This window comes from Pelodiscus sinensis, chromosome 2 (assembly GCF_049634645.1).
Source record: "Pelodiscus sinensis isolate JC-2024 chromosome 2, ASM4963464v1, whole genome shotgun sequence".
NCBI lineage: Eukaryota > Metazoa > Chordata > Testudines > Trionychidae > Pelodiscus > Pelodiscus sinensis.
Genome location: NC_134712.1, coordinates 224,337,155 through 224,358,693, shown reverse-complemented (window position 1 = coordinate 224,358,693; position 21,539 = coordinate 224,337,155). Strand labels below are relative to the sequence as shown.

At 39.9% G+C, this 21,539-nt stretch overlaps 1 protein-coding gene across 14 annotated transcripts in view; it reads right to left on the bottom strand.

The window, feature by feature from the left end:
• Positions 1 to 21,539, bottom strand: part of KIAA1217 (KIAA1217 ortholog) — a 549,474-nt gene that overhangs the window by 111,069 nt on the left and 416,866 nt on the right. For all 14 annotated transcript variants that reach the window (XM_075922523.1, XM_075922529.1, XM_075922524.1 and 11 more), the window contains one exon: positions 16,350 to 16,545. In XM_075922523.1, coding sequence (XP_075778638.1) covers positions 16,350 to 16,545 — 196 coding nt within the window. The remainder of the gene's footprint in view (positions 1 to 16,349; positions 16,546 to 21,539) is intronic.

Sequence of the window (21,539 nt, the reverse complement as noted above, 5' to 3'; positions counted from 1 at the left end):
CTCTGTTTCCCGCCCCCTGCCCCCGGCCAACACCGCTCCCCTCCTGGCTGGTCCCTCCCCCCCCCCCCATGAAGCGTGTCCAGTATTTTTTTTATGACTACTTGGTAACCCTATACCTATCATCCTGGGTTGTGAGATCTGTGCTCCACTTTGAGGCACAATACAGACTCTCACCCTAGATTTCTTAATTCCTTTACATTTGCTTTCTTTAAATTAAATATTCATATCCTTGTGCTGTTTTATATAACAATGACCCCATCCCTGCCTATGCAGAGTTTAATTAGCTTGAAATCACTGGTTCCAAACTTTCTTATTATTCCCACATTGTCAATTAGTTCCTCTCAACTGCTAAAAAATAGATACTGGACAGATTCTGCTATGGTTAAGGCATATGTATGTTTCTGGAACATACATTTACTTTCTATACATTTGTGAAGTTCTTTATTATGCTTTTTTTTGGCTGTATATGCTATCTTACACATATCTAAATATTTAAATTCCTACAAATAGTTTAACCTGTAAAATCTATAAGCAGCACCTTTGAAGTTCAGACTGTGCTCAGTTCTGGTCAAAGACTTCATAAAAAAAAACCAAAAGCTAGATAGCAAGACACAGAAACTCAGAAGTGTTCTGTGGCTCTCCTGTAGCAAAGAACTGACATGTAAAACTGAGCAGCATGCCCTCCATTTTGCAAGCTCCTGATGGGCCTATGGAAAGAGGAGGAAAAAAATTGGGAAGACTGGAAAAAATAAAACAAACTTAAAAATCTTACTCCTACCAGCTAGAAACTGGACCTACCTAACATGACATTGAATACCGTACACATCGTTCAAACCCAGTGGTGTACCTGTAAACTGTAATGTGAGGGTGTGATGAGAAGAATGTCAGGGTAACATAATCACAAACTCCTGAGGCGGATCTTCCTTGGTTAGTTTCCACAGGATAAAAGTCACAATTCTAGCAACTCATTTTCTCCTTTAAGTCAGCTGGTTTTTGGTAAGGGAACAGAAATGCCTAAATATTATTCCTACCAATGATGATGTGGGGGTTACAGAACAAAATACAAAACCCATTTAGATAGTGATTCTTGGTTTAAAGTCAAAATTTGTTATACCACCAATGATGGGGTGGTGGAAGGGTTTTTATTTTGCATATTCATGAGCTACATCCACCGACTAAAAGTTTGTGCTAAAGTCCTGGGACATGATGCCATTTATAGAAACATATACAAATATATTAATCTAAGATGAAGTATTTTGCTCACTTTGTTGCCCATAATTGCTATAAACGAATGAATGCACATTTTGGCAGGTGTTCCCACAATCAATGAGCAGATAATTGTATGTGGAGCAGGAAAAGGCAGAACATGCTAATTTTATGCATATTAATCAGATTCCTCAACACCAGCTAACCATTATTTACTATTAGGCTCCCTTTAAAATGACACAGTCAGTGCCTTTTCTATAATATCATGGATGGATGATATTGTTATGAGCTGGGTTAAACATTGATATGGGTTGAATTACAGCCTCATTTAAAATGTGGTGTGAACACACAGGTAAGGTGCTATACCTAAAACATTTACATAATCTAGTCTGCCCAGAAACTAGCAACATATGGGTGGATAGTTCCATTGGGCATAGTTCTGACCAGATACATGTGGGACATGGGTGCTGGAAGTAGGGGAGCGGGGCTGGAGGGAGGGTGCTGCATCACCCCCTGGCTTGAAGTGGTTTCCATCATATACAAGGTTTACAGTTTTATTCAATGGCATACAACACTCTCACTATAAAAACTGTTCCAGCACCATTAACGTGTGGGGGAACAACGTAGCAGGAGAGAACAGACAAGAAACTCAAAGGCAGCAAGAAAGACAAGCAGTAGCTGTAACTATAGTATGAGCCTGAAAAAAAAAGCCTAGAAAAATGTTCTGAGTCAGGGGTATTGGCTGAGAGAAGACTGGGCCATATAAACCAAGAAATGACTCTTTTTTATTCTGATTCCTCCCATTCTTGGAAAAGCAGGACTTTGCACATTTCTTGTAAATTAATAGCATTGCATCCAAGAAAATAACAGATGCCATCAGCAACTTATACGTCTATCTGAACCATCCCCATGGTCGTGAAACTGATTAGCTACTCAGATCAAAAAGGGATAACAATATCATCTTCTCTTATTAAGGTTGCACTCAGGTTCCATTATAAACTCTTATTTTTAACCTTTTACTTTGGCAGGCAAAATTGGATTGATCCAAAAATTACCAGATTTACTCCAAAAGGTTTAGGATAATTTTTTTTACATTTATTTTATAAATGGCCTGTACCTCAAAAGCTATTAAGTGAATTTGATTTACTCTGATTTGAAATTCAGATTTTTTTTGTTAAGCATCCATGAGAACGCAGTGGATAGATATGAAGATAATAAACTGTAATTCATCAAGATTTTAATGACCATATGTAATCCCTGTATTCACTATTCTTAAGCACAAAGTTTTTGTGAGTGATTACTTTCAGAATATACAGGAATTTTTCTTTGAAGCTGTTGTTCAAAGTATTTTCCAGTGGAGAAAAGATGCTGAAAATGACACTATGTATTGATGCCATATTTTTTTTAAAAACATAGTAAACAGCCAATAATCTTGTTAATTTTAAACTAAATTAGCTAAGTATGTATGAATATCAAGAATTGTTACAGTTTAAAACAGAAGGGGAAAAAAAACCCTCTAAGTTTAGAACATTCCCAAACAACCTTAATTCTGCCCTTCCTTGCACTCCCTCAATCTGTACTTCAGAAATTTGTTAACAGTTGTTTTACTGTATATTTTCCAAATAAACTCGTATCTAATCTGGAATGATTGTGCCTTAACAACACAGAAATTATATAAAACACATATATAAGCAAATCATAAAGTCCTTTGGTCCATAAACTTCTTAGAGCATTTTCAAAGGCATTATGTTAAATTCTCTTTTTCCTATTCTTTATATTACACACTTTTTAAAAACCACTGCCTTTTCCATTGAGCTGCCTGATCCATGTCATAATATAGAGTACTTTAGGGCATTTCCTGTTTGAGAAAAATAGATGTTCATTCTGAAAAACCCTGTTTCAGCATGATAGAAAAGAAAGGGACTTTCAAATCCATTATTTTAAATTATCCACACAAACACATTCCACAAACACATCTTGTCGGCCTGAAAATGGGACAACTGGCAACACCTTAATGCCCAGCTAGAGGGAAGCAGCTGCGCCACTACAGTCATTTCTTATTGTTAACTAATAAATTACTCACATTAAAACTAAAGCAAGCGGAAATAGTGTCTTAACCCTTGTGCAGCTCTCATTAGGACAACAGGATAGCTGCCAGCAAATCCAATGGAAAGGGAGCCAAAATAAATGAATGCTAATGTTTTCATGCATCCTAATGCTCCTTCTGCACTTACTCTTCTGTCACAACAGATTTGCCATAAAGATTAAGACTGTGCTGAGTTTCTACAGACACAAAACAAACCAGACAATAACACAACATGTAATAGGCTTAACTTCATGAAGACAGATAACATCTATGTAATGAAGGCTATAGTATGTAGCGCATCTGCAAGTAGTAACTCAAGTCAAGCAATGCTACCACTTCTAATTCTAGGTATGTCTATAGCATTTGCATTCTTAGATCTTGCCTACATTTATAGACAAGGTCATTTGTAGACCTAGCTGATCATAGCAAAAATGTCCTTTTGCCAGTATTGCTTATACCAGTTTCCCAAGGGAAATAAAGCTACCCTGGCAAAAAAGCCTGTTTTGCCACTTTATAATTACATAAAGCTTTTGCTGCCTCAGCTATATCAGCAAAAATCACCCCCCTAAACAACATCATCAATATGCTGGCAAGTCTTTTAAGTGTAGACCAGACCTTAGCTTCTTAAAGCATTTTACAAACATTACTTCATTAAAGCTTCATTAACAACACGCCTGTGAGGTAAAAAAATTCAATTTACAGCCAAGAAAACTGAAGAACAAAAAAGTGAAGTGATTTGCCCAAGGATGCAAAGCACAGCAATGGGAAAGCTAGAAGTAGAAACCAAGTCTCTTGATTATCCTGTGGCTTAACCACAAGACCATCTTTTCTCCACATAGAGATCTCTATGAACACATAAAATCCTAATTCTGTTTTTTCTAAGAAGGTTCAATTAGAAAAAGGTTTTCAAAAAGTTAATCCTATACACAAGTTTGCACCATCTTACTTAAAGATGTGATGTCAAATTTGATTTATTAAACCAGTGTTAGACAAGGCCTCAGTGTGAGGACAGTCTTATATGGAAGACACGTGGAACTGAACCAATTTAAGCTACAGGTTGAAACTCTAAACCGGTATAGGGATGTTAAATTCCATTTAAACAGCTAATCAAGTAATTGATGGAATTTGCATCAACCACTTGATTAGTCAATAAGGCGGGAAACTGCAGAGCCATAGCAGCTGTGGCTCTACCTTTTAAATGTATAAGAGCCACCAGGCTCTTAATACATTTCAAAGAAGAGGCGTAGCTAGGGGAATTGTGCAAGCCAGAAATCAGCTCTCCTGACTCACGCCTGGTCCCCCTGGTTGCACCACTGACTTTTAAACATTTTAAGAGCCTGTCTGCTCTTAATACGTTGAAAAAGCAGAGGCACAGCATCTGATTCCCAGCTCGCGCCTGGTCCCTTGCTAGCCTCTGCCTTCTCTGCCCACCCCATAGAGATGGTGCTGGGGGAGAACCGGCTTTTAAGCCAGCTCCCCCCAGCACCAGCTCCTGCTCCCTGCCTCTTGCTGCCTCTCTCTGATAGAGGCAACAATGGGGGGGGAGGGGGGGAGGGAAATGATAATCGAATCACTACCTGACTACCTGATAAGCATATGCTTATTATTGGATAGTTGACTAGTCACTTACATCCCTAATCCAGAACTCCCTCAGAACTTGACTGGTGCTGAACCAGAAAATTTGCCAAACCATAAAGGATAACATAGTCTAGCAGCATTACCAACATTTATACTGCTTACTGGGCTCTTAGAAGACATGTAGGGATAAATTAGAGCTAAATAACAGCACAGAACAGTGAGAGCCAGGACTGGTGGCTGTAAACAAAATGTCTGGGATTGCAGGAATCTTGGCCTCACCCATGAGAAGTGGACATCCAACTAACTAAAGTCATGCTGGACCAACACATGCTGCCAGAGCAGAGAGTGCTGGATTAGGAAGGTTCAACCTGGGGTGTAAAGATATCCACAAACAAAGCTGCAAATCGATTTAACACCTCAACTTCAGTTAAACCATCACATCACCTGTAGGACAGGCATCATCAGGCTTCCAAATCTGATACAGATGCATGTGTGCTGAGAGAGAGAGAGAGAGAGAGAGATGTGCACACAGTTGAAGTTAGACAAATTCAGAATGGAAATAATGTGCAGATTTTTTGTCAGTGGACATAATTAACAATTTACCAAGGGTTGTGATGGATTCTCAATCACTAATAATTTTCAAATCAAGATTGGATGTTTTTTCAAAAGGCCTGCTCTAGTCATTGTTTTGGAAAAGGTCTATGGTCAGCGTAATACAGGAAGTCAGATAATCACAATGGTCCCTTTTGGCATTGAAATATATGCATCTATGAAGCAGTGGAGAAAAACAAGTTAGAACATTTGATAAATTGTTTCAGAATCATTAATACCTATATAGTAATATTGATGTCAAAGCACTTTATAAACATTAAATAATCCTCACATTACTCAATTGAAGTTAGTAAGTACTATTATCCGCATTATACAGAAGGGGAAATTAATGTAAGAAGGGTTAACCAACACTATAGAGGGAGCCACAGCTAAAACTGGAACTAAAACTCAGGAATTCCTGTTTCCACTAAATCACATCTTTCAGTTTGAGGACACCTTCTAATGCGCCATTTACTCCATGACATCATAATATGAATAAAGATATCTAAATCTTACCCAAAGTGAAAATTGGAATATTGATACTAGTGCCCCACAACAAACAGATCAGATTTCACCATGAATGTTATCTGAAACTAATATAGTATAGTACTGTATTTTCCGGCATATAAGGCTACTGGGCGTATAAGACGACCCCCTAATTTTTTAGTTAAAAGATAGGGTTTCGTCTTATACCCCAGCGCCCCTCCGCCTCCTCGGCTTTGCTCCTGGTGTCCCTGGTCTGCTGGAGACGGTCTCCAGCAGACCAGGGACACCGGGAGCAAAGCCTCTGAGGACGCCCCGGCAGCGGGACAGCCCCGGCGCGCCCGGGCTGCCCCGCAGCCAGAGCCCCCCCGAGGCTTTGCAAAGCCGCAAAGCTGTATACCCGGCGTATAAGACGACCCCCGATTTTTGGGGGATGTTTTTTAACATCAAAAGTCGTCTTATACGCCGGAAAATACGGTATGTGAGGGTGAAACAGAAGTCAGATCCCATATTATTATTCTTAGACATGTATCAGACAAATATAGATAACACACACTGGTATCCTTATCAGTGGATTCTGCAGACACAAGCCTAACTTTGCAACAGCAACACTTCTTGTAATGGAAAAGAAATTCCTTAGCATGCAGTTGTTACTATTCCCACACTGAACACTAGCCTATCCAGATTTACAAGACATTCTTTCAGAATTAGTCTGAGATAATTGCCATCATCCTTGTGGTATTTCTAGCCTAAAGCTCTATTTATTATTTTGATTAGCCATTCTCTGCTGATAATACCTATCCTCTAAATTTAAAAAGGGGTCTCAATATTCTTAGCAGTCTTCATAGAATCACATAATAATCAGGTACAATCTGTGGCATGAAATAAAAATAAAAGCATACATTTAATTTAATTTTCATTCCACCAGAATATACTGAATCTTTTTGTTCAAGGCTATTCAGCTGTTAGGTAGTGTTTTACAGTACCTACAGAAATAGTATGGGGTTTAGTTCTTTAAATCTACATAGGGCCAATCTGTCTATAACTGTTACTTTCTGAGACTAGCTGTAATTTTGTATTAGGTCTGTTTCATCATGAAGAGGCTACACAGGAAATGCTAGGATTATATATTATTTCTACCAGTGTACCACATGAAGTTAGGATGTGTATTTCATGAATCACTCAATTGGAAAGATTGTAGAGCTCTGCAACTGCCCACAGCAAGTGAGTGAGTTTAACCTGGGTTGCAGATGAAGTAAAATACTAGGTCTTTTGCTTAGAGAAGAACTGATGAGAATCCAGGTGGTCACAACTAAAACCTATGATGTTTAAACCATCATCTTTTTATATCTGAAAGTTCACAATTCAGTTAGTTCATGTTTCTCAAAACTATTGTTTCAGGATGTCAGAAACTATTGTTTCTGGATAAGACTGCATTCTACAGTAGCACGGAATACAGAGCAGGGTTCTTATTGATATAAAGGACAAATATCCAAGTTAATTCTTTTAAATCTAGAGCCAGACTTCAGCACCATTAGTTGTAAGGTGGTGCTGACCCATTGGACCTGGCGTGGCACTGGTCTATACTACTGCAATGCAATATAGATGGAACTGACTGGGTGTGGATGCAGGTTTCAACCAGTTTAGTGTTCAGTAAATCTTGTGTGACAGATTTACACAAGAGCATAGTGCACAAGGGTTTAGCATATTATAATGGGTCCCCGATGCCAGATATGATTCAAAGACTTGTTAAGTAATTTTTAAATCATTTCATGCTCTAGGAACTTGTCTGGCTACCAGTGAGAGATCATCCTTCACTCTGCATTTTACTGCAGAAGCTGCTACAAGCAAGTGCATTGAGGCTGAAGGCCCATCAGAGCAAAATTCCTAGGGGCCTGCAACAGATATTGTTTGGGATTAAGGGGCAGTAGAGAATTCGATAACCAAGGGGCTCTGTCTGTCATGGCAGCTCCAACTTTTCCACATTAGCATCTTTGGATCATTGTGCCAGACTTGCCACTTGGTATTAAGCATGGAAGAGGCATTTGGCCCATTTTTAGTGTTTTTTATTGGTGATCCATAACTAGCTGACCAATTTTACTGTGCACATGTAGACAGTGACTCCAGTATCTGCCGTATCCCTTGTACCTCCCTCTATTTACTGTCAGCAATATGTTGCATGCCAACACTAAATTATTTCATTTACTAAAGCATTATTCTTGATAACTAGGGTAGGCACTGTTCCAGTTTACAGGTAAGCACTATGCATAACACTGCAGAAGTACAACACTGATTAATGTTTGCAATATAGTGTAGTGGATAGAGCATTAGATTGGAAGGCAACAGTTCAGCCTTGTACCAATTGCTCCATTGTCTCTATGCCTTTGTTCCCTCCCCTCACCGTGCATTTTGGTCTTGACTATTTAGCTTACAAGCTCTTTGGAACAGTGATTGTCTCTCATGACATGTTCATATGTTACCTAGCACAATGGGGCCCGGATTTTGGTTGGGATCCACGAATAAATAAACAGTAAAACTCCAATAGTCTGGCACCCAATTGTCTGCCACTCCCGATAATCCGGCATCAAAATGGCAAGCGTCTCTGACGGAACCGGGACGGAACCCGGAACCGCTCAGGTCAGCCGCTCTCACGTGGGTTACAGCAGGCAGGGGAGGTGTTTGGCTCCGAGGAAGGGGAGGGGGATTGGGTAGCACACGGCATCCCAGCAAGATAATTGAAAAGCCGGCCGCTCAGTGCATGTGTCCCAGTGCCTGGAGGGAGATGTGTGGCTGTACCGGCGGCTCTGGGACCCGAGCATAAGTTTGGGGGGGGGGAGGGAGACGGATTGGGTTGGGAGTATGCAGTACCTCCTGATACTCCGGCATATCCGATAATCCGACACCACCTAGGTCCCAAAGGTGCCGGATTATCGGAAGTCTACTATACAAATAATAAAGTCTTGCTCAAGAAAAACAGCAGGGGAAATAAACAGTCCCAGAAATGTGCTTATGTAGTTACATTTCAAGCTAAACCTGTCTCTGAATACATGCTCTGACTCAAGTGTCTGATGCTCCCCTCCCTTTCAGCAGTGTTACCCCAGTGCAACTGCACTGAAGTCATTCTGGACTTACACACTGGCACAAACTAAGGAGAGGAGATTCAGGCCCCAAATCATTTGACCCATTTGAGCCTATTATATAATGTTTTTTCAACCTTTAAGTTGCAGACACAATGTGAATGTCCTGAAGCTGTATTGCTAAAAAGGATTCTGGTTTCCTTGAGACAACTTTTTCCCCCCTCAGGTGCACACAAGAGATATCCGCTCACACATAAAGAAAGAATGGGTTAAGTAAACAGCACATGTGATTACCCAGTGTCTCTTGGGAAGGTGCACATTTCACACTTCTCCTGGGTATAATCCAAGAAAATGCAGGAGGACAGTAAATGAAGCATAAAAGCTTTTATGGACTAGCATATCCCAGTATGGTTGTTTACCTTGCTTTGTTTTTTCTGCTGCAAAAATGTTTTGAGTAAGATAAAAGATTTCTTTTGAAGCCCAATAAACTTTGGTCATGATTTTAAACTAAGGAGATGAAGTCTAAAAAGACCAGCCCAGAAAAACTAGAGTTACCTTAGGATATTTTCATTTCCTACAGTTACTGTTTCAGCCCCATAATTGAAACTGGTTGTTTCAGGCTGTTTTTCCTGCAAAACTATCAGCTAAATATAATTTTTTTGACTACAACAGCAGATCAGTACATATTCATTTTTAAATGTTGATGTGCTTTTCATGCATTACAGAATCAATAAATAGGGAAAATATTTCAGAGGATTAACTACATTAAAGCCCTACACAGTCCTTATTTGAGATGCAATTCCAAAGTCTTCCAGGGGAGTTCCTCCCTATGGATCACCAGCTGTTTGATGTATGGCCTAATGGCAGTTGCGGATTGAACCTAGATGCCTAATCCAACACCCAATAAATCACTGAGATTTGAATCAGTTCCTAAATGGAGCTGGATCCAATCTTATCAAGGGCCTCCTCCCCAGAAGCACTTATACTTCATGCACTGCCTGGATGATTTAACATGTCTATTTTATTTTTTGACTAGTGAATGCTTAGTAAGAATTCATTAACTACCATATCATCGTATCTTAAAATGTTATGGAATTCTGACATTCATTGCCTTTCTCCTCCTCCCCCCAAGATAATCCCAAACACAAAAGGATATAATCCCAGTTAATCCCATATAGTGGTACACCAAACAGAATCACGAGACCTGGGGTCTATTGCCAGCCACACCACTGGGCTGCTGAGTGACCTCCCCACTCTCTGCTCCAGTTTCCCCATCTGTAAAATGGGGATGATGATGCTGACTTGTGCTGTAAAAAGCTTTGTTGATGAAATGCATTATTTGTGGATAGGGCTAGGCATTATTCAGTTAGGCATTATTAGTTAAACTAATTATGTATTATTATGTCTGGATTATGTGGTAGTGAAATCATTACTCAAACTGTAAAATCTGGCTGTCCCTACTGATGTAGAGAGTCATGAGATCCATCATTAGAGAACATTTTAGAAGTCCATACCCTCACTGTGCCAATATTTAAGCATGCGTATAATGCTACTCTTGTGAGATGTTCCATGGAAGCCAACTGAAGCTTAAGTGTTGGCAGAATTGGGCACTTTTTGCTTACAAATCACTGCTGACAAAATCAATAGCCTACTCTGGTGAGCAGGCATAAACAAACCTCTCAGATTTATGTCACATATCAAACTACATCCAAAAACTACTTCCAAGATTTAGTAATGCTCTGTCACAATGGTGATACAGCTTACTCACCAGGTGAGAGCTGAATGCGATGTAGTGAGAAGTGTATCCCACTGTGTTAAAAGATTATTCAATGATAGCTAAGATAATATAAATGATTATAAAAATTTATATACTATTTAAACTGGAACAAACAGAACTGAATTCTGCCTACCAACAATAACATTCAATAGATGAAGAATATAAAATACACTCATTAACTGCAAGACCCTTTACCTTATTTAAACAATGTAATGCAATGTGCTTATGTGTTTGCAAGAAAGGCACAAATATAAAGACCTGTGAGGGGTTTAAAAGATATTTCAGGGAAGACACTTCTCTGAATGGTTCTCTTCAGATGCTCTGGCTCCCTCTCCCAAAGCAGGGAGCCAGGAATATCACCAGCTATCATACACCAATTTTTGCAGGCAGATTGGCTGGATGGCTACTAGTTGCCCCTCCTCCCTCAGACTCCAACGTGATCTTATCCCAAAGGGTAAGGAAAGAGTCCACTAGACCTCATGGATTCTATCTGTTGTGGCATGGCTTCCCAGTAGAAGTGAGGGGAAGAAACCACTGTACTGGGCACAGAGGGAGGTGGAGGTGAAGAATCCCTCTCTTTTGAATGTCTACAGACTGCAGCCAGCATGTACTGGAGATACTGCAACGTGGGAGCAGGGCCAGGAGACAGCTTTGCAATGGTGTGCTTGACATCTCCCCTTCCCCCCGCCCGCTCCTATTACAACTCTCTTCTGTTCCCAAGTCCCCATGGCAGATCCCAATAATTCTTTTGTTAGTGCCTTCCTCCAATGGCTCCTCAGATCCAAACCTTTATGTATCCATGTATCATCTTCCCAGTCTGGTATCCAGACACTGGTATTCTGCCTTAATCCAACCCTGTTTATATAGCCCAAACCTGAGATACACCAAGCGTCTGCAACTCCCATTCTCTTAGTAAAAGATGGGCAAATACACAGCACTTCTCAGAAATAGGCCTTGACAGCCTCATTCTGTAAAGGGCCCAGCCTCCATGGGCTTTCAATCCTAATTTCCCTTTGTCCCTCTGGCTGCTCTCTCATCCTCTACCTGTAAAGTTGCAGGTGGGGCGTATCCACACTCCTGGAAGAGATGGGGCCTCAGGCAGTAGGGGTGGGGCTGAAGAAGCTAACCCTCAGCACCACCTCTGCCCTTAGAGCTACATAGAGGACAAGATGTAGTGCTCCACCAGCAATTTAAAGCACCAAGGGCTTCAGCCTCTGCCACTGCCAATGGCAGTGGCCAGGAGCCCTGGGCCTCTTTGAACTCCCAGGCCGTAGGGCAACTGTCCCCTTTGTCTAACCCTCCCTCCCCATCAGCAGATCTGCCTAGCAACATCCTCCTCTGATGTTAAAGAGGTTTGAAAGTGTTTGGCACCTGACAAGAATCACGTTTCACTTTTTGCAAACCACAAACAACATTTGTCAGTCTGTATTTCATTAGAGAAGCATTAAAACTATGGCATCAGTGCAAGCAAGCACATGTATGCACATACTGCTGTTTTTGACAGGTTGCATAATATAATTGTGTACTTGTCAATTTTTATTTCCTTTAGGCAAATTGGAAGTGAAGTTTGTTGAGAGCTTTCAAGCTCTGTCCAGGTTTCAGATGATTCTTTTTCTGACAGTTTTGCTAGAATTTCCTCCTCCCCTCCCTCCTCCCAATTATCAAACTGGAAGAAATCCCATCTCTCAAATAACTATTTTTAAATATATTTTATTTTGTCCCTCATGGAGGATTAATTCGTTTTAATTCTACACTTTGTCCTCAAGTGGCATACTGATGAGAAATGTGTTGATTCCTGACAGACTTTTTTTTTTCGGTCAGGAAAGACCTTATATCAAGAATCATGGCTGAAGTTTAAAACGGGTACAGAGCTGGAATGTACTGTCTCCTGGGCTGGCTGAACATAGCATGAATTGGAGCCTAGCTTGTCACAATGATCCACAAACATCATTTATATTGACTGACAAAAACGTAATGCCTAGGCAGTCAACATACATTGCTCCTATTTCCACTAACTCTACCCCCAATAGCCATTTATTCAGTCTGTAACTATAAAAGCAACCTGTTCAACTCAACTTTGAAAAATATGAATGTGACAAGAATAGGGTTTTTAAAATAACACTGTAATATTTATTAAGCTTACACCTATAAAATTGATCATTTTTCCTGTGTCTGAATAGCACAGTGGTCAGAATTAAAATGTAGATTTTATTTAAAAACTTCTAAGTAAATAAAGGGACAAAACACGAATAGAAACATTTTATACACTTTAAAAATTCAAATTAAAAAAGCTTTTTAAAATGTAAATGTTCTTTTGCAGTGTTACAAATACAAACAAAACCAGTGGTGTCATCCTCCTGTATAGGAACCAGGATGTAAAATGGAGTATGTCTCAAATGCACTAGAGCATACCTTTAAACCCATGTAAATCCCTTTGCAGGATGGAAAAAAGAAACCGATGAGGTATTATTCACTCTCCAACTTGCATGAAGTGTGTTAATATGCACCCTGAGTTCAATGTTTACTATTTTTAGTTTAGGTTTTTTTTTTAAATTCCTTGGCATCAGTGAAACTGGTTTTAAAGAAAAATATTGGATGGATTAACAGCAATATAGTACTATATTATCACAACAATAAGTTGTACAAGAAGAATTAATTTACATCTGGGCAATTTTATGACTAATTTTTAGTGTACCTTTAAATAAAATGTATGCAATGAATATTTCCTAAAATAAGAAATCTGAAGTGACAGCTTCAAAGTATTTCCATCTATTTCTTTAGCAGTCTGAACCCAAAAGTTGCAGCAAATTTGAGTCACATGTGTTGTTGTAAACACTTCTGCCCATTTACAGTATGAGAAAAAAAGTCTTATTTCATATCTTAAAATATAATGCCACAAAGATGCTTCAGTCTGAAATCTAAGGGTATTCTACACAGCAGCATTATTTCAGAATAACTAATGTTATTCTGACATAACAAAGAGCGTGTCTACACAGCAAGCCATTATTTTGAAATGGGGAGCTGAAGGACTTCTTACTTTGACTCCTGTAACCCTCATTTTAGAAAGAGTAAGGGAAGTCGAAGGAAGAGTGCTCTTCCTTTGGCTTCCTGCTGTGGAGAAGTTGAAAAACAGTGTCAAATGCCGAATTAACCTATTTTGACATAAGTTACACAATTGATGTAGCTCAAGTTGCATTACTTAATTCAACTTTAGCCCTACTGTGTAGACATACCCTAAATTATTTCATATCATGTTACTTCATTTCCTTCCTTTACCTGTTTTTTTTCTATATAGATTCCTGTAGTGTCTGATGGACAAATTTTCATTTTCAGAAGAAATAAAATGCAGCTCTCTCTACTTTTGCATGGATTTGGGGTGCAGGAGACAAGAACCCACGACGCTGACAAAACAGTTTTGATTGTTTCTTATCTAGCTCAGAGATCCCCAGCTCATTGCTGGGAATGGATGATTTCTTATATGTCTTGGAATGATTCATCTGTGTGCGTGTGTGTACTTTAATATGGATTCCTGAATGACCAAGTTATTGCTAAGCATATGAGTATGCTCTTACCGACAGTTTTTAACAAGATCTCATTGGGTTGGGTTGGCTTTCCCTTCAACGAGTCCTGCATCAGACCAATCTGCCCCTTCCAGCTAAGGTGGATGAAGCTTCCTCCTGGCTTTGGCCAGAGTGAGCTACTGGGAAGGGAACCTCTCTCTTTCCCATCCCCAAATTTGCATGCTGCCCTTTTTAGCACTGCTAGAGCCCACTGGCTTGGAGTACAGTTTTAGTTCTGTTCTCTATTTTTCTTTTGATTTGTTCTATCTGTCAGATATCAAAACACTCTTGACAGAAATTGCCCTGGATCACTGAGGAATAAATAAACCTCTGGGATCAGTTTATGAGCTCACTGTGATGTACGGTGCAGCTTTTGGTTTATGTCATTCTGCATGTAGGGAAATGAGGTCCTACAGAAAAGAGGCACTATTTCATTTTATTACCATTGACAAGCCTGCCTTTCTCAGCAATCTGTATGCAAGCTATGTTGTCTTCCAACATCAGGCTACCTGCCCTGTGGCATTATTCCTCAAAAAAACCTAGTCTCTACCTATGCCATCCATCTATCGAGAAAAGAATTTCTCTAAGAAAAGTAAAGTCTCTTGCAAAACCAATTCCAGTTTAAAAGTAATTTTGTGATCACACTGGGCTAAATTCAGCCTATAGCTGTGGAGGAATTTGCAGCTTCACCTGAGTAGAGTGCCTCCTGGACATGAGGGGTGGAATTGCCGTTGGTTGTGCCTCAACACAAATCTAAAGGCGCAACAACTTAGGAAAAGGAGGGTAGTTCAATCACCAGGCCCATTCAAATCCCTACTCTCTATTCAAAGGCTGTCAAATGATTGCAGCAGTAATGTGAATAGCATCCTTTTCACTAGGAATTGGATCAAGATCACCAGTCAGCCATGAGATATTAATCATTTTTGATTATTACAAATTGGGTTGGATTTGGACACGTAATATACAGATGAAGTTCTCTTGTACCTCATGTCTAAAATTAAGATCCCAATTTGCAAACAATCATCACAGGGTGTGATGTTTACTAGCACTATGAATCTGCAGGAACTGAAACTGTTAATAGACTCTCCAGGGTAAGGTCCATACCTGTCTGTCTGTCTATCTGCATCTGGTGGCCGCAGTAATAAACTCACTACCAACTCTCTGTGCCATCCAGTACGCCACACTGAACAAATCTGAAAAGAATAAACTGGAGGTGTCACAGAAAAGTGCCTTGCCTGCAGCACCCCCTGCTGACTGAGTGTGTCACCGGTGAAGCTCCTTCTGTCTCTTCTTTCCCAAGGGGGGAGTCTCCTTAGTTCTCCATACTCTAGTCAGTGCTGGAAAGGTAGCTTAGCCTCTGGCCAAGCCACATACAACCTAATACTGGGTAGCATGAGTCCACATTAAAAAGTCCCATACAAACAGAAAGGTTCTTTTGCTCTCTAGGGACTTTCCTCCCACTCTGCTTTCTAGGCTACCTTCAGGCATCTCTCTGACTCTGGGATAGAGCACTCAGCCCTCACAGTAGTTTCCTTATAGTACTGTTCTCTTATGGGATCTGTTCCTTGTGTCTTTCCCTGCTCCAGCATAGAGCACTGGAGTCCCCTGGTTCCTTTACAGCACCCTGCCTCCTGCAGACCCTGTCTGAGAACTTTCCACAGGAACCTACCCACTCTCTGTCATTCCACTTTCCAAACTGGGCTTTGTCAGCCTTTTATAATGCCCATGTGTGCATTAACAACGGATCTTCCTTCATCCCACCCCCTCAGACTGGGAAGCTGCTACAGAATTATGGCACAGATGCAGCTGGTCCCCATCTTCCTTTAAAGAATCCTGTCTCCCTTTGACAGGCAGTAACAACAACATGCTTCAAACGTCAATGTTTTGTTAACTCTCAAGCACTATAAAGACAACTTTTAATATGCAGAGAACATGACACCAAAATTGCAGGCCAAGAGCAAAGCAGTGAAGGATTCTGAGAGATATTTTACCTAGTGATCTTTCCTTTGTTTGGTTTGCTGACCTCACCACTGGAAGGCTTGCTCGTGTACGGCTGCCTCTGGAAAATGGGGTTGGAGAATCTCCCTCAGACATGGCTTCTAAAGAATCGGCAGATGCTTCAGACAGATGTTCTGCTTGGTCTCCCAAATTGGGCTGTGGGCTTTGAGACAGCCTTGGACTCCTTGTCTGTAAAAGTGAAATAAATATATTGTTAAAATATTGCAAAGGTCACTAGGAACATCAAGATCCAACTGTCTGAAGAAAAAAAAAGCAATGAAAAGGAGTTTAACCAGCCTCTGAATGCAGCAGTCTACAAGGCCATGTGTACTCAAGGTGAGTTTTATGAAAGTTATTTTAAAAAATACCATCCCTGGGTATTCCATTAAGGTTTTTATTGCTATACATATACTGTACACATTTCATTTCTAAAAACAACCTGAGGCTGACATATTATAGGGTGGATATATGGCAATTCCATTCCCTGTTTCTCAGACAACTATTAACATTGGTTATGACAACCAAGGTTGTGCGTGTGTGTATAGGTGAGTGCGCTCACACACAGCCTCAACTGTTGGATTAAAAATTCATTCAATAAGATTTCTGAGATCTGCTCTCAAAAACAACGAGTGAGTTCTATCAAGAAGAAACTAGAGCATACAAGCATTTGCACTTTTGACAACTAAAATGCTATTGTTAATCATAAAAATCTCTAAAATGTTGCACTACCTTGAGAAAAATATCTTGAAAATAAATTTAGCAGTATAGCTGTCAGATTTCAGCATCAGAATTGCTGCTAAATATGCTGTGAAGATTAAGTTTTAGCAAGGCCACAACAGCAATCTAAAGTTTTTATCAAACATATTAAAAAATCATGAACTAAACTCTGTTTTCATTGATGCCAACATAAATGTGGAACAAGCCTACTGATTAACTGAATTACTTCTGATTCCCAGTGCACAACTGCAAGCAGAATTTAGTTGTGTACAATGAACTGTAATTTAGGCCAGGTTTACATTAGACCTGGAAGTTTGGGTTAAGATATGCAACTCCAGCTACATAAAATACATAGCTGGAGTCAGCTTACCTTAAGCCGAGTTTGGCACCCTCTTTACAGAGGGAGGCCAATGGTAGCAAATGTTCTCGTTGGCTTTCCTTACTCCTCACGACTGCTGGACTTGCTAAATTGAACACCAGAAGATCAATCTCCGGTGTGACAACTGCAGATGCGACCTTACTGTTAACTGCTAAGTATTCTATATTTAAGTCCATTCTACCTAATCAACTCTACTGGCACCAATCCAGGTTTTTATATTAGCTCCTATTATTGGAATTTCTGACTAACAAAAGTAAACTCAACAGGAGATGCAAGGTCCTGAACATTTTCATCTTCTACTTCAAAAAGGGCTTTGTGTTTTGTGAAAGAATATATTAATACATTTTACAACTTATAAGGGAAGTTGCATTGATAAACATACAAGAATTCTGTTTTCTCTTTTGCAAAGAAAAACAAACTTTTGCCATTGTAATTCAGACTTAACTTGGTAGGGAAGTAATTTTTCATAGTTTCTCCAGTAAATTTTACACCCAAAATAAATAGTATATCTACCCCTAAGTACAGCAATACAAAACAAGGAAGGTCCTCCCTCCCCCAAGAACTACACAGGAAATATACACTTTTAAAAAGTAAAGGCCTAAAGACTTAAATTAGTTTATGTTCCCAGGCAGAAAATGCCACATATCATATCCATCTCTCTTTCCTCTCCCATTTTAAGGCCAGAAACATGCATTAAAATGCCCTATTCATAGACTAAAAACAACTCCCAAACTGCGTTTGAAAAGTTAGTCAGATTAAGGACAAGTTCCTGCTCCTCCACTCCAAAAAGGCCAAAACAACACATTTTGCTGGCATGTGGCTCTTTCGGCAGTTTCTCATGTGAGATGGAGAAGCTTGTTGCAGCAATGGCATAAATCATGTAATACTCCCCCTGTGACCCTAAATGTAAGCAACAACTGTTAACTTTTATGAGGTTTTCATTAGACTGCTCTACACCCCCAGCTTCTCTATTGCCAGCCTGTCCGGTTGCTCACATATTATAAGTAGTTGGAAATATCTAATGAGAAAACTAAATTCTCGGGAGCTTGCTTATGAAATGTTAGCTATCATCCAATGTCCTGCAGTGAAATTATTCTGTAGCACTGCATTTTTCCCAGAATTAAAACTAACATTTATCTCTAGCAAACCAAGGCATGTTTTGAAATGCCTCTAACATGATCAACTCCAGTCCACAAAGTTGCAAACACAAGAGACTGGTACATATACAATACTGCCTGAGACTTATGAAGGCCTAAAACATAAGTCCACGTAACACAGGCCTGGTCTGAGGCCTAGCTATCAATGGACAAAACATGGCTAACATAAAGCAAAGCTAAGCTGAGAGAAAGAGGCAGGCCCCAGCTCACAGAACTTGGCACGGACAGGGCTGAGAGTATAAAACACCAATTGGTAATAGGCCCAAGTGTAGAACAGTAATTGGTACCAGGTACTGACTATAAAACAGTAATTGGTATTGATCATAACTTGAAAGTACATGGAAACACCAGCTCATTAAAAAAGAACTTGGTACCCACAATCCCCACAGATACAGATACAGATACAGATATAGATTCAGGAAAGGGTCTAAAATGACAGCACAATGGATAGAGATGTTCTAATCGAACCATGAGGTACTGCGTGATGTGTGGTATCTAATAGTGTCCGAGTGAGTAGAATCATAGAACTGGAAGGGACCTTGAGAGGTCATCAAGTCCAGTCACCTGTCCTTACAGCAGGACCAAGTGCTGTCTAGATCATCCCTGATAGATGTCTATCCAACCTATTCTTGTATATCTCCAGTGATGGAGATTCCACAACCTTCCTAGGCAATTTATTCCAGTGCTTAACCACTCTGACAGTTAGGAAGTTTTTCCTAATGTCCAACCTAAACCTTCCTTGCTGCAGTTTAAACCCATTTCTTCTTGTCCTATCATCAGAGGCCAAGGAGAACAATTTCCCCTCCTCTCCCTGTGACACCCTTTTAGATATCTGAAAACCTCTATCATGCTCCCTCTCCGACTTCTCTTTTTCAAATTAAACAAGCCCAATTCCTTCACCCTTGCCTCATAGGTCATGTTTTCTAGACCTCTTCTCTGGACCTCCTCCAATTTCTCCACATCTTTCTTGAAATGTGGTGTCCAGAACTAGACACAATATTCCAACTGAGGCATAATCAGTGCAGAGTAGAGCGGAAGAATGACTTCTTGGGTCTTGCTCACAAAACTCCTGTTAATGCATACCAGAATCATGTTTGCTTTTTTTGTAACAGTTTCACCCTGTTGACTCATATTTAGCTTGTGGTCCATTATGATCCCTAGATCTCTTTCTGCAGTACTCCTTCTTAGACAATCACTTCCCATTCTGTTTGCGTGAAACGGATTGTTCCTTCCTAAGTGGCACACTTTGCATTTGTACTTATTCAATTTCATCCAATTTATCTCAGACCATCTTCTCCAGTTTCTCCAGATCGTTTTGAATTATGATATTATCCTCCAAAACAGTAGACTCCCCTCCAAGCATGGTATTATCTGCAAACTTAATAATCATACTCTCTATGCCATCATCTAAATCGTCAATGATGATATTGAACAGAACGGGTCCCAAAGCAGACCCCTGCGGAACCCCATTTGTTATGCCTTTCCAGCAGGATTGTGAACCATTAATAACTACTCTCTGAGAACAATTATCCAGCCAGTTATACACCCACCTTACAGTCGCCCCATCTAAGTTGTATTTGCCTAGTTTATTGATAAGAAGGTCATGCAAGACCATATCAAATGCCTTTCTAAAGTCTACGTATACCATGTCCACTGCTTCTCCCTTATGCACAAGACTTGTTATCTTATCAAAGAAAGCTATCAAATTAGTTTGACATGATTTGTTCTTTACAATTTCATGCTGACTGTTACTTATCACCTTATTATCTTCCAGGTGTTTGCAGATGAATTCCTTAATTACCCGCTCCAATATCTTTCCTGGCACAGAAGTTAAATTGGCTGGTCTGTAGTTTCCTGGGTTGTTCTTATTTTCTTTTTAATAGATGGGCACTATATATTTGCTCTTTTCCAGTCTTCCGGAATTTTTCCCGACTTCCTTGATTTTCCAAAGATGATAGCTAAAGACACAGACACCTCTTCTATCAGCTCCTTGAGTATTCTAGCATGCATTTCATCAGTTCCTTGGTGACTTGTGACATCTAACTTTTCTAACTAATTTTTAACTGGTTCTTTTTTTAAAATTTCTAATCTTACCCCATTTCCACTACCATTGATTATGTTAGGCATCCCTTCATCATCAAACTTCTTGGTGAAGACCAAAACAAAGAAGTCATTAAGCACCTCTGCCATTTCCAAGTTTCCTGTTATTGTTTCTCCATCCTCACTGAGCAATGGGCCTACCATATCCTTGGTCTTCCTCTTGCTTCTAATATTTTTATAGAATGTCTTCTTGTTACTCTTTATGTCTTTAGCTAGATGGTAACCTGACATGTCAGGAATGATGTGTAACTTGTTTGTACCTGTATATAAAATGGTGTCTTGAGGGCACAGTCCGTGTCTGACTGGGGGGCGCAGTAGGGGTCTCCCAGTCCACTGTTATGGACTACATATGTGTAGTGGTTCAGTAGAGTCTACTGACAACTATTACTGTTCTTTGCTTAACTGTAAACCTGGCTGGGCACCTTCGAGCCTTATCTGATTTGTGGACTTTGGGGGCTCTTTCAAAATCTGATGCGTTAACTAATTGTGCAAGTCAACACGGCACACATCATTGAACATACTTGCGAGCAGCCTTCTGGTTATCGTCACTGAAATAGCAGGAACTCATCAGAATGAGCCCGCCTGACTGACAATACTGCCTGAGACTTTAAAGAAGTGACAAGTAACCTACACACATGAAGGATTTCAGGAAATCAGTACTTCTTTCATTCTATTATCTGAAATGTAGACAGTGCTACCAAGTCAGGTCACCGTGACTTTAACTTATTGAACAATAAAGAGAACTAAAACACATTATGAAGCTCAGGTTCCAGTAGTGTAAATAGAAAAAACATAAGGCAATATAAAACAAGGCAATTATTAAGCACTAT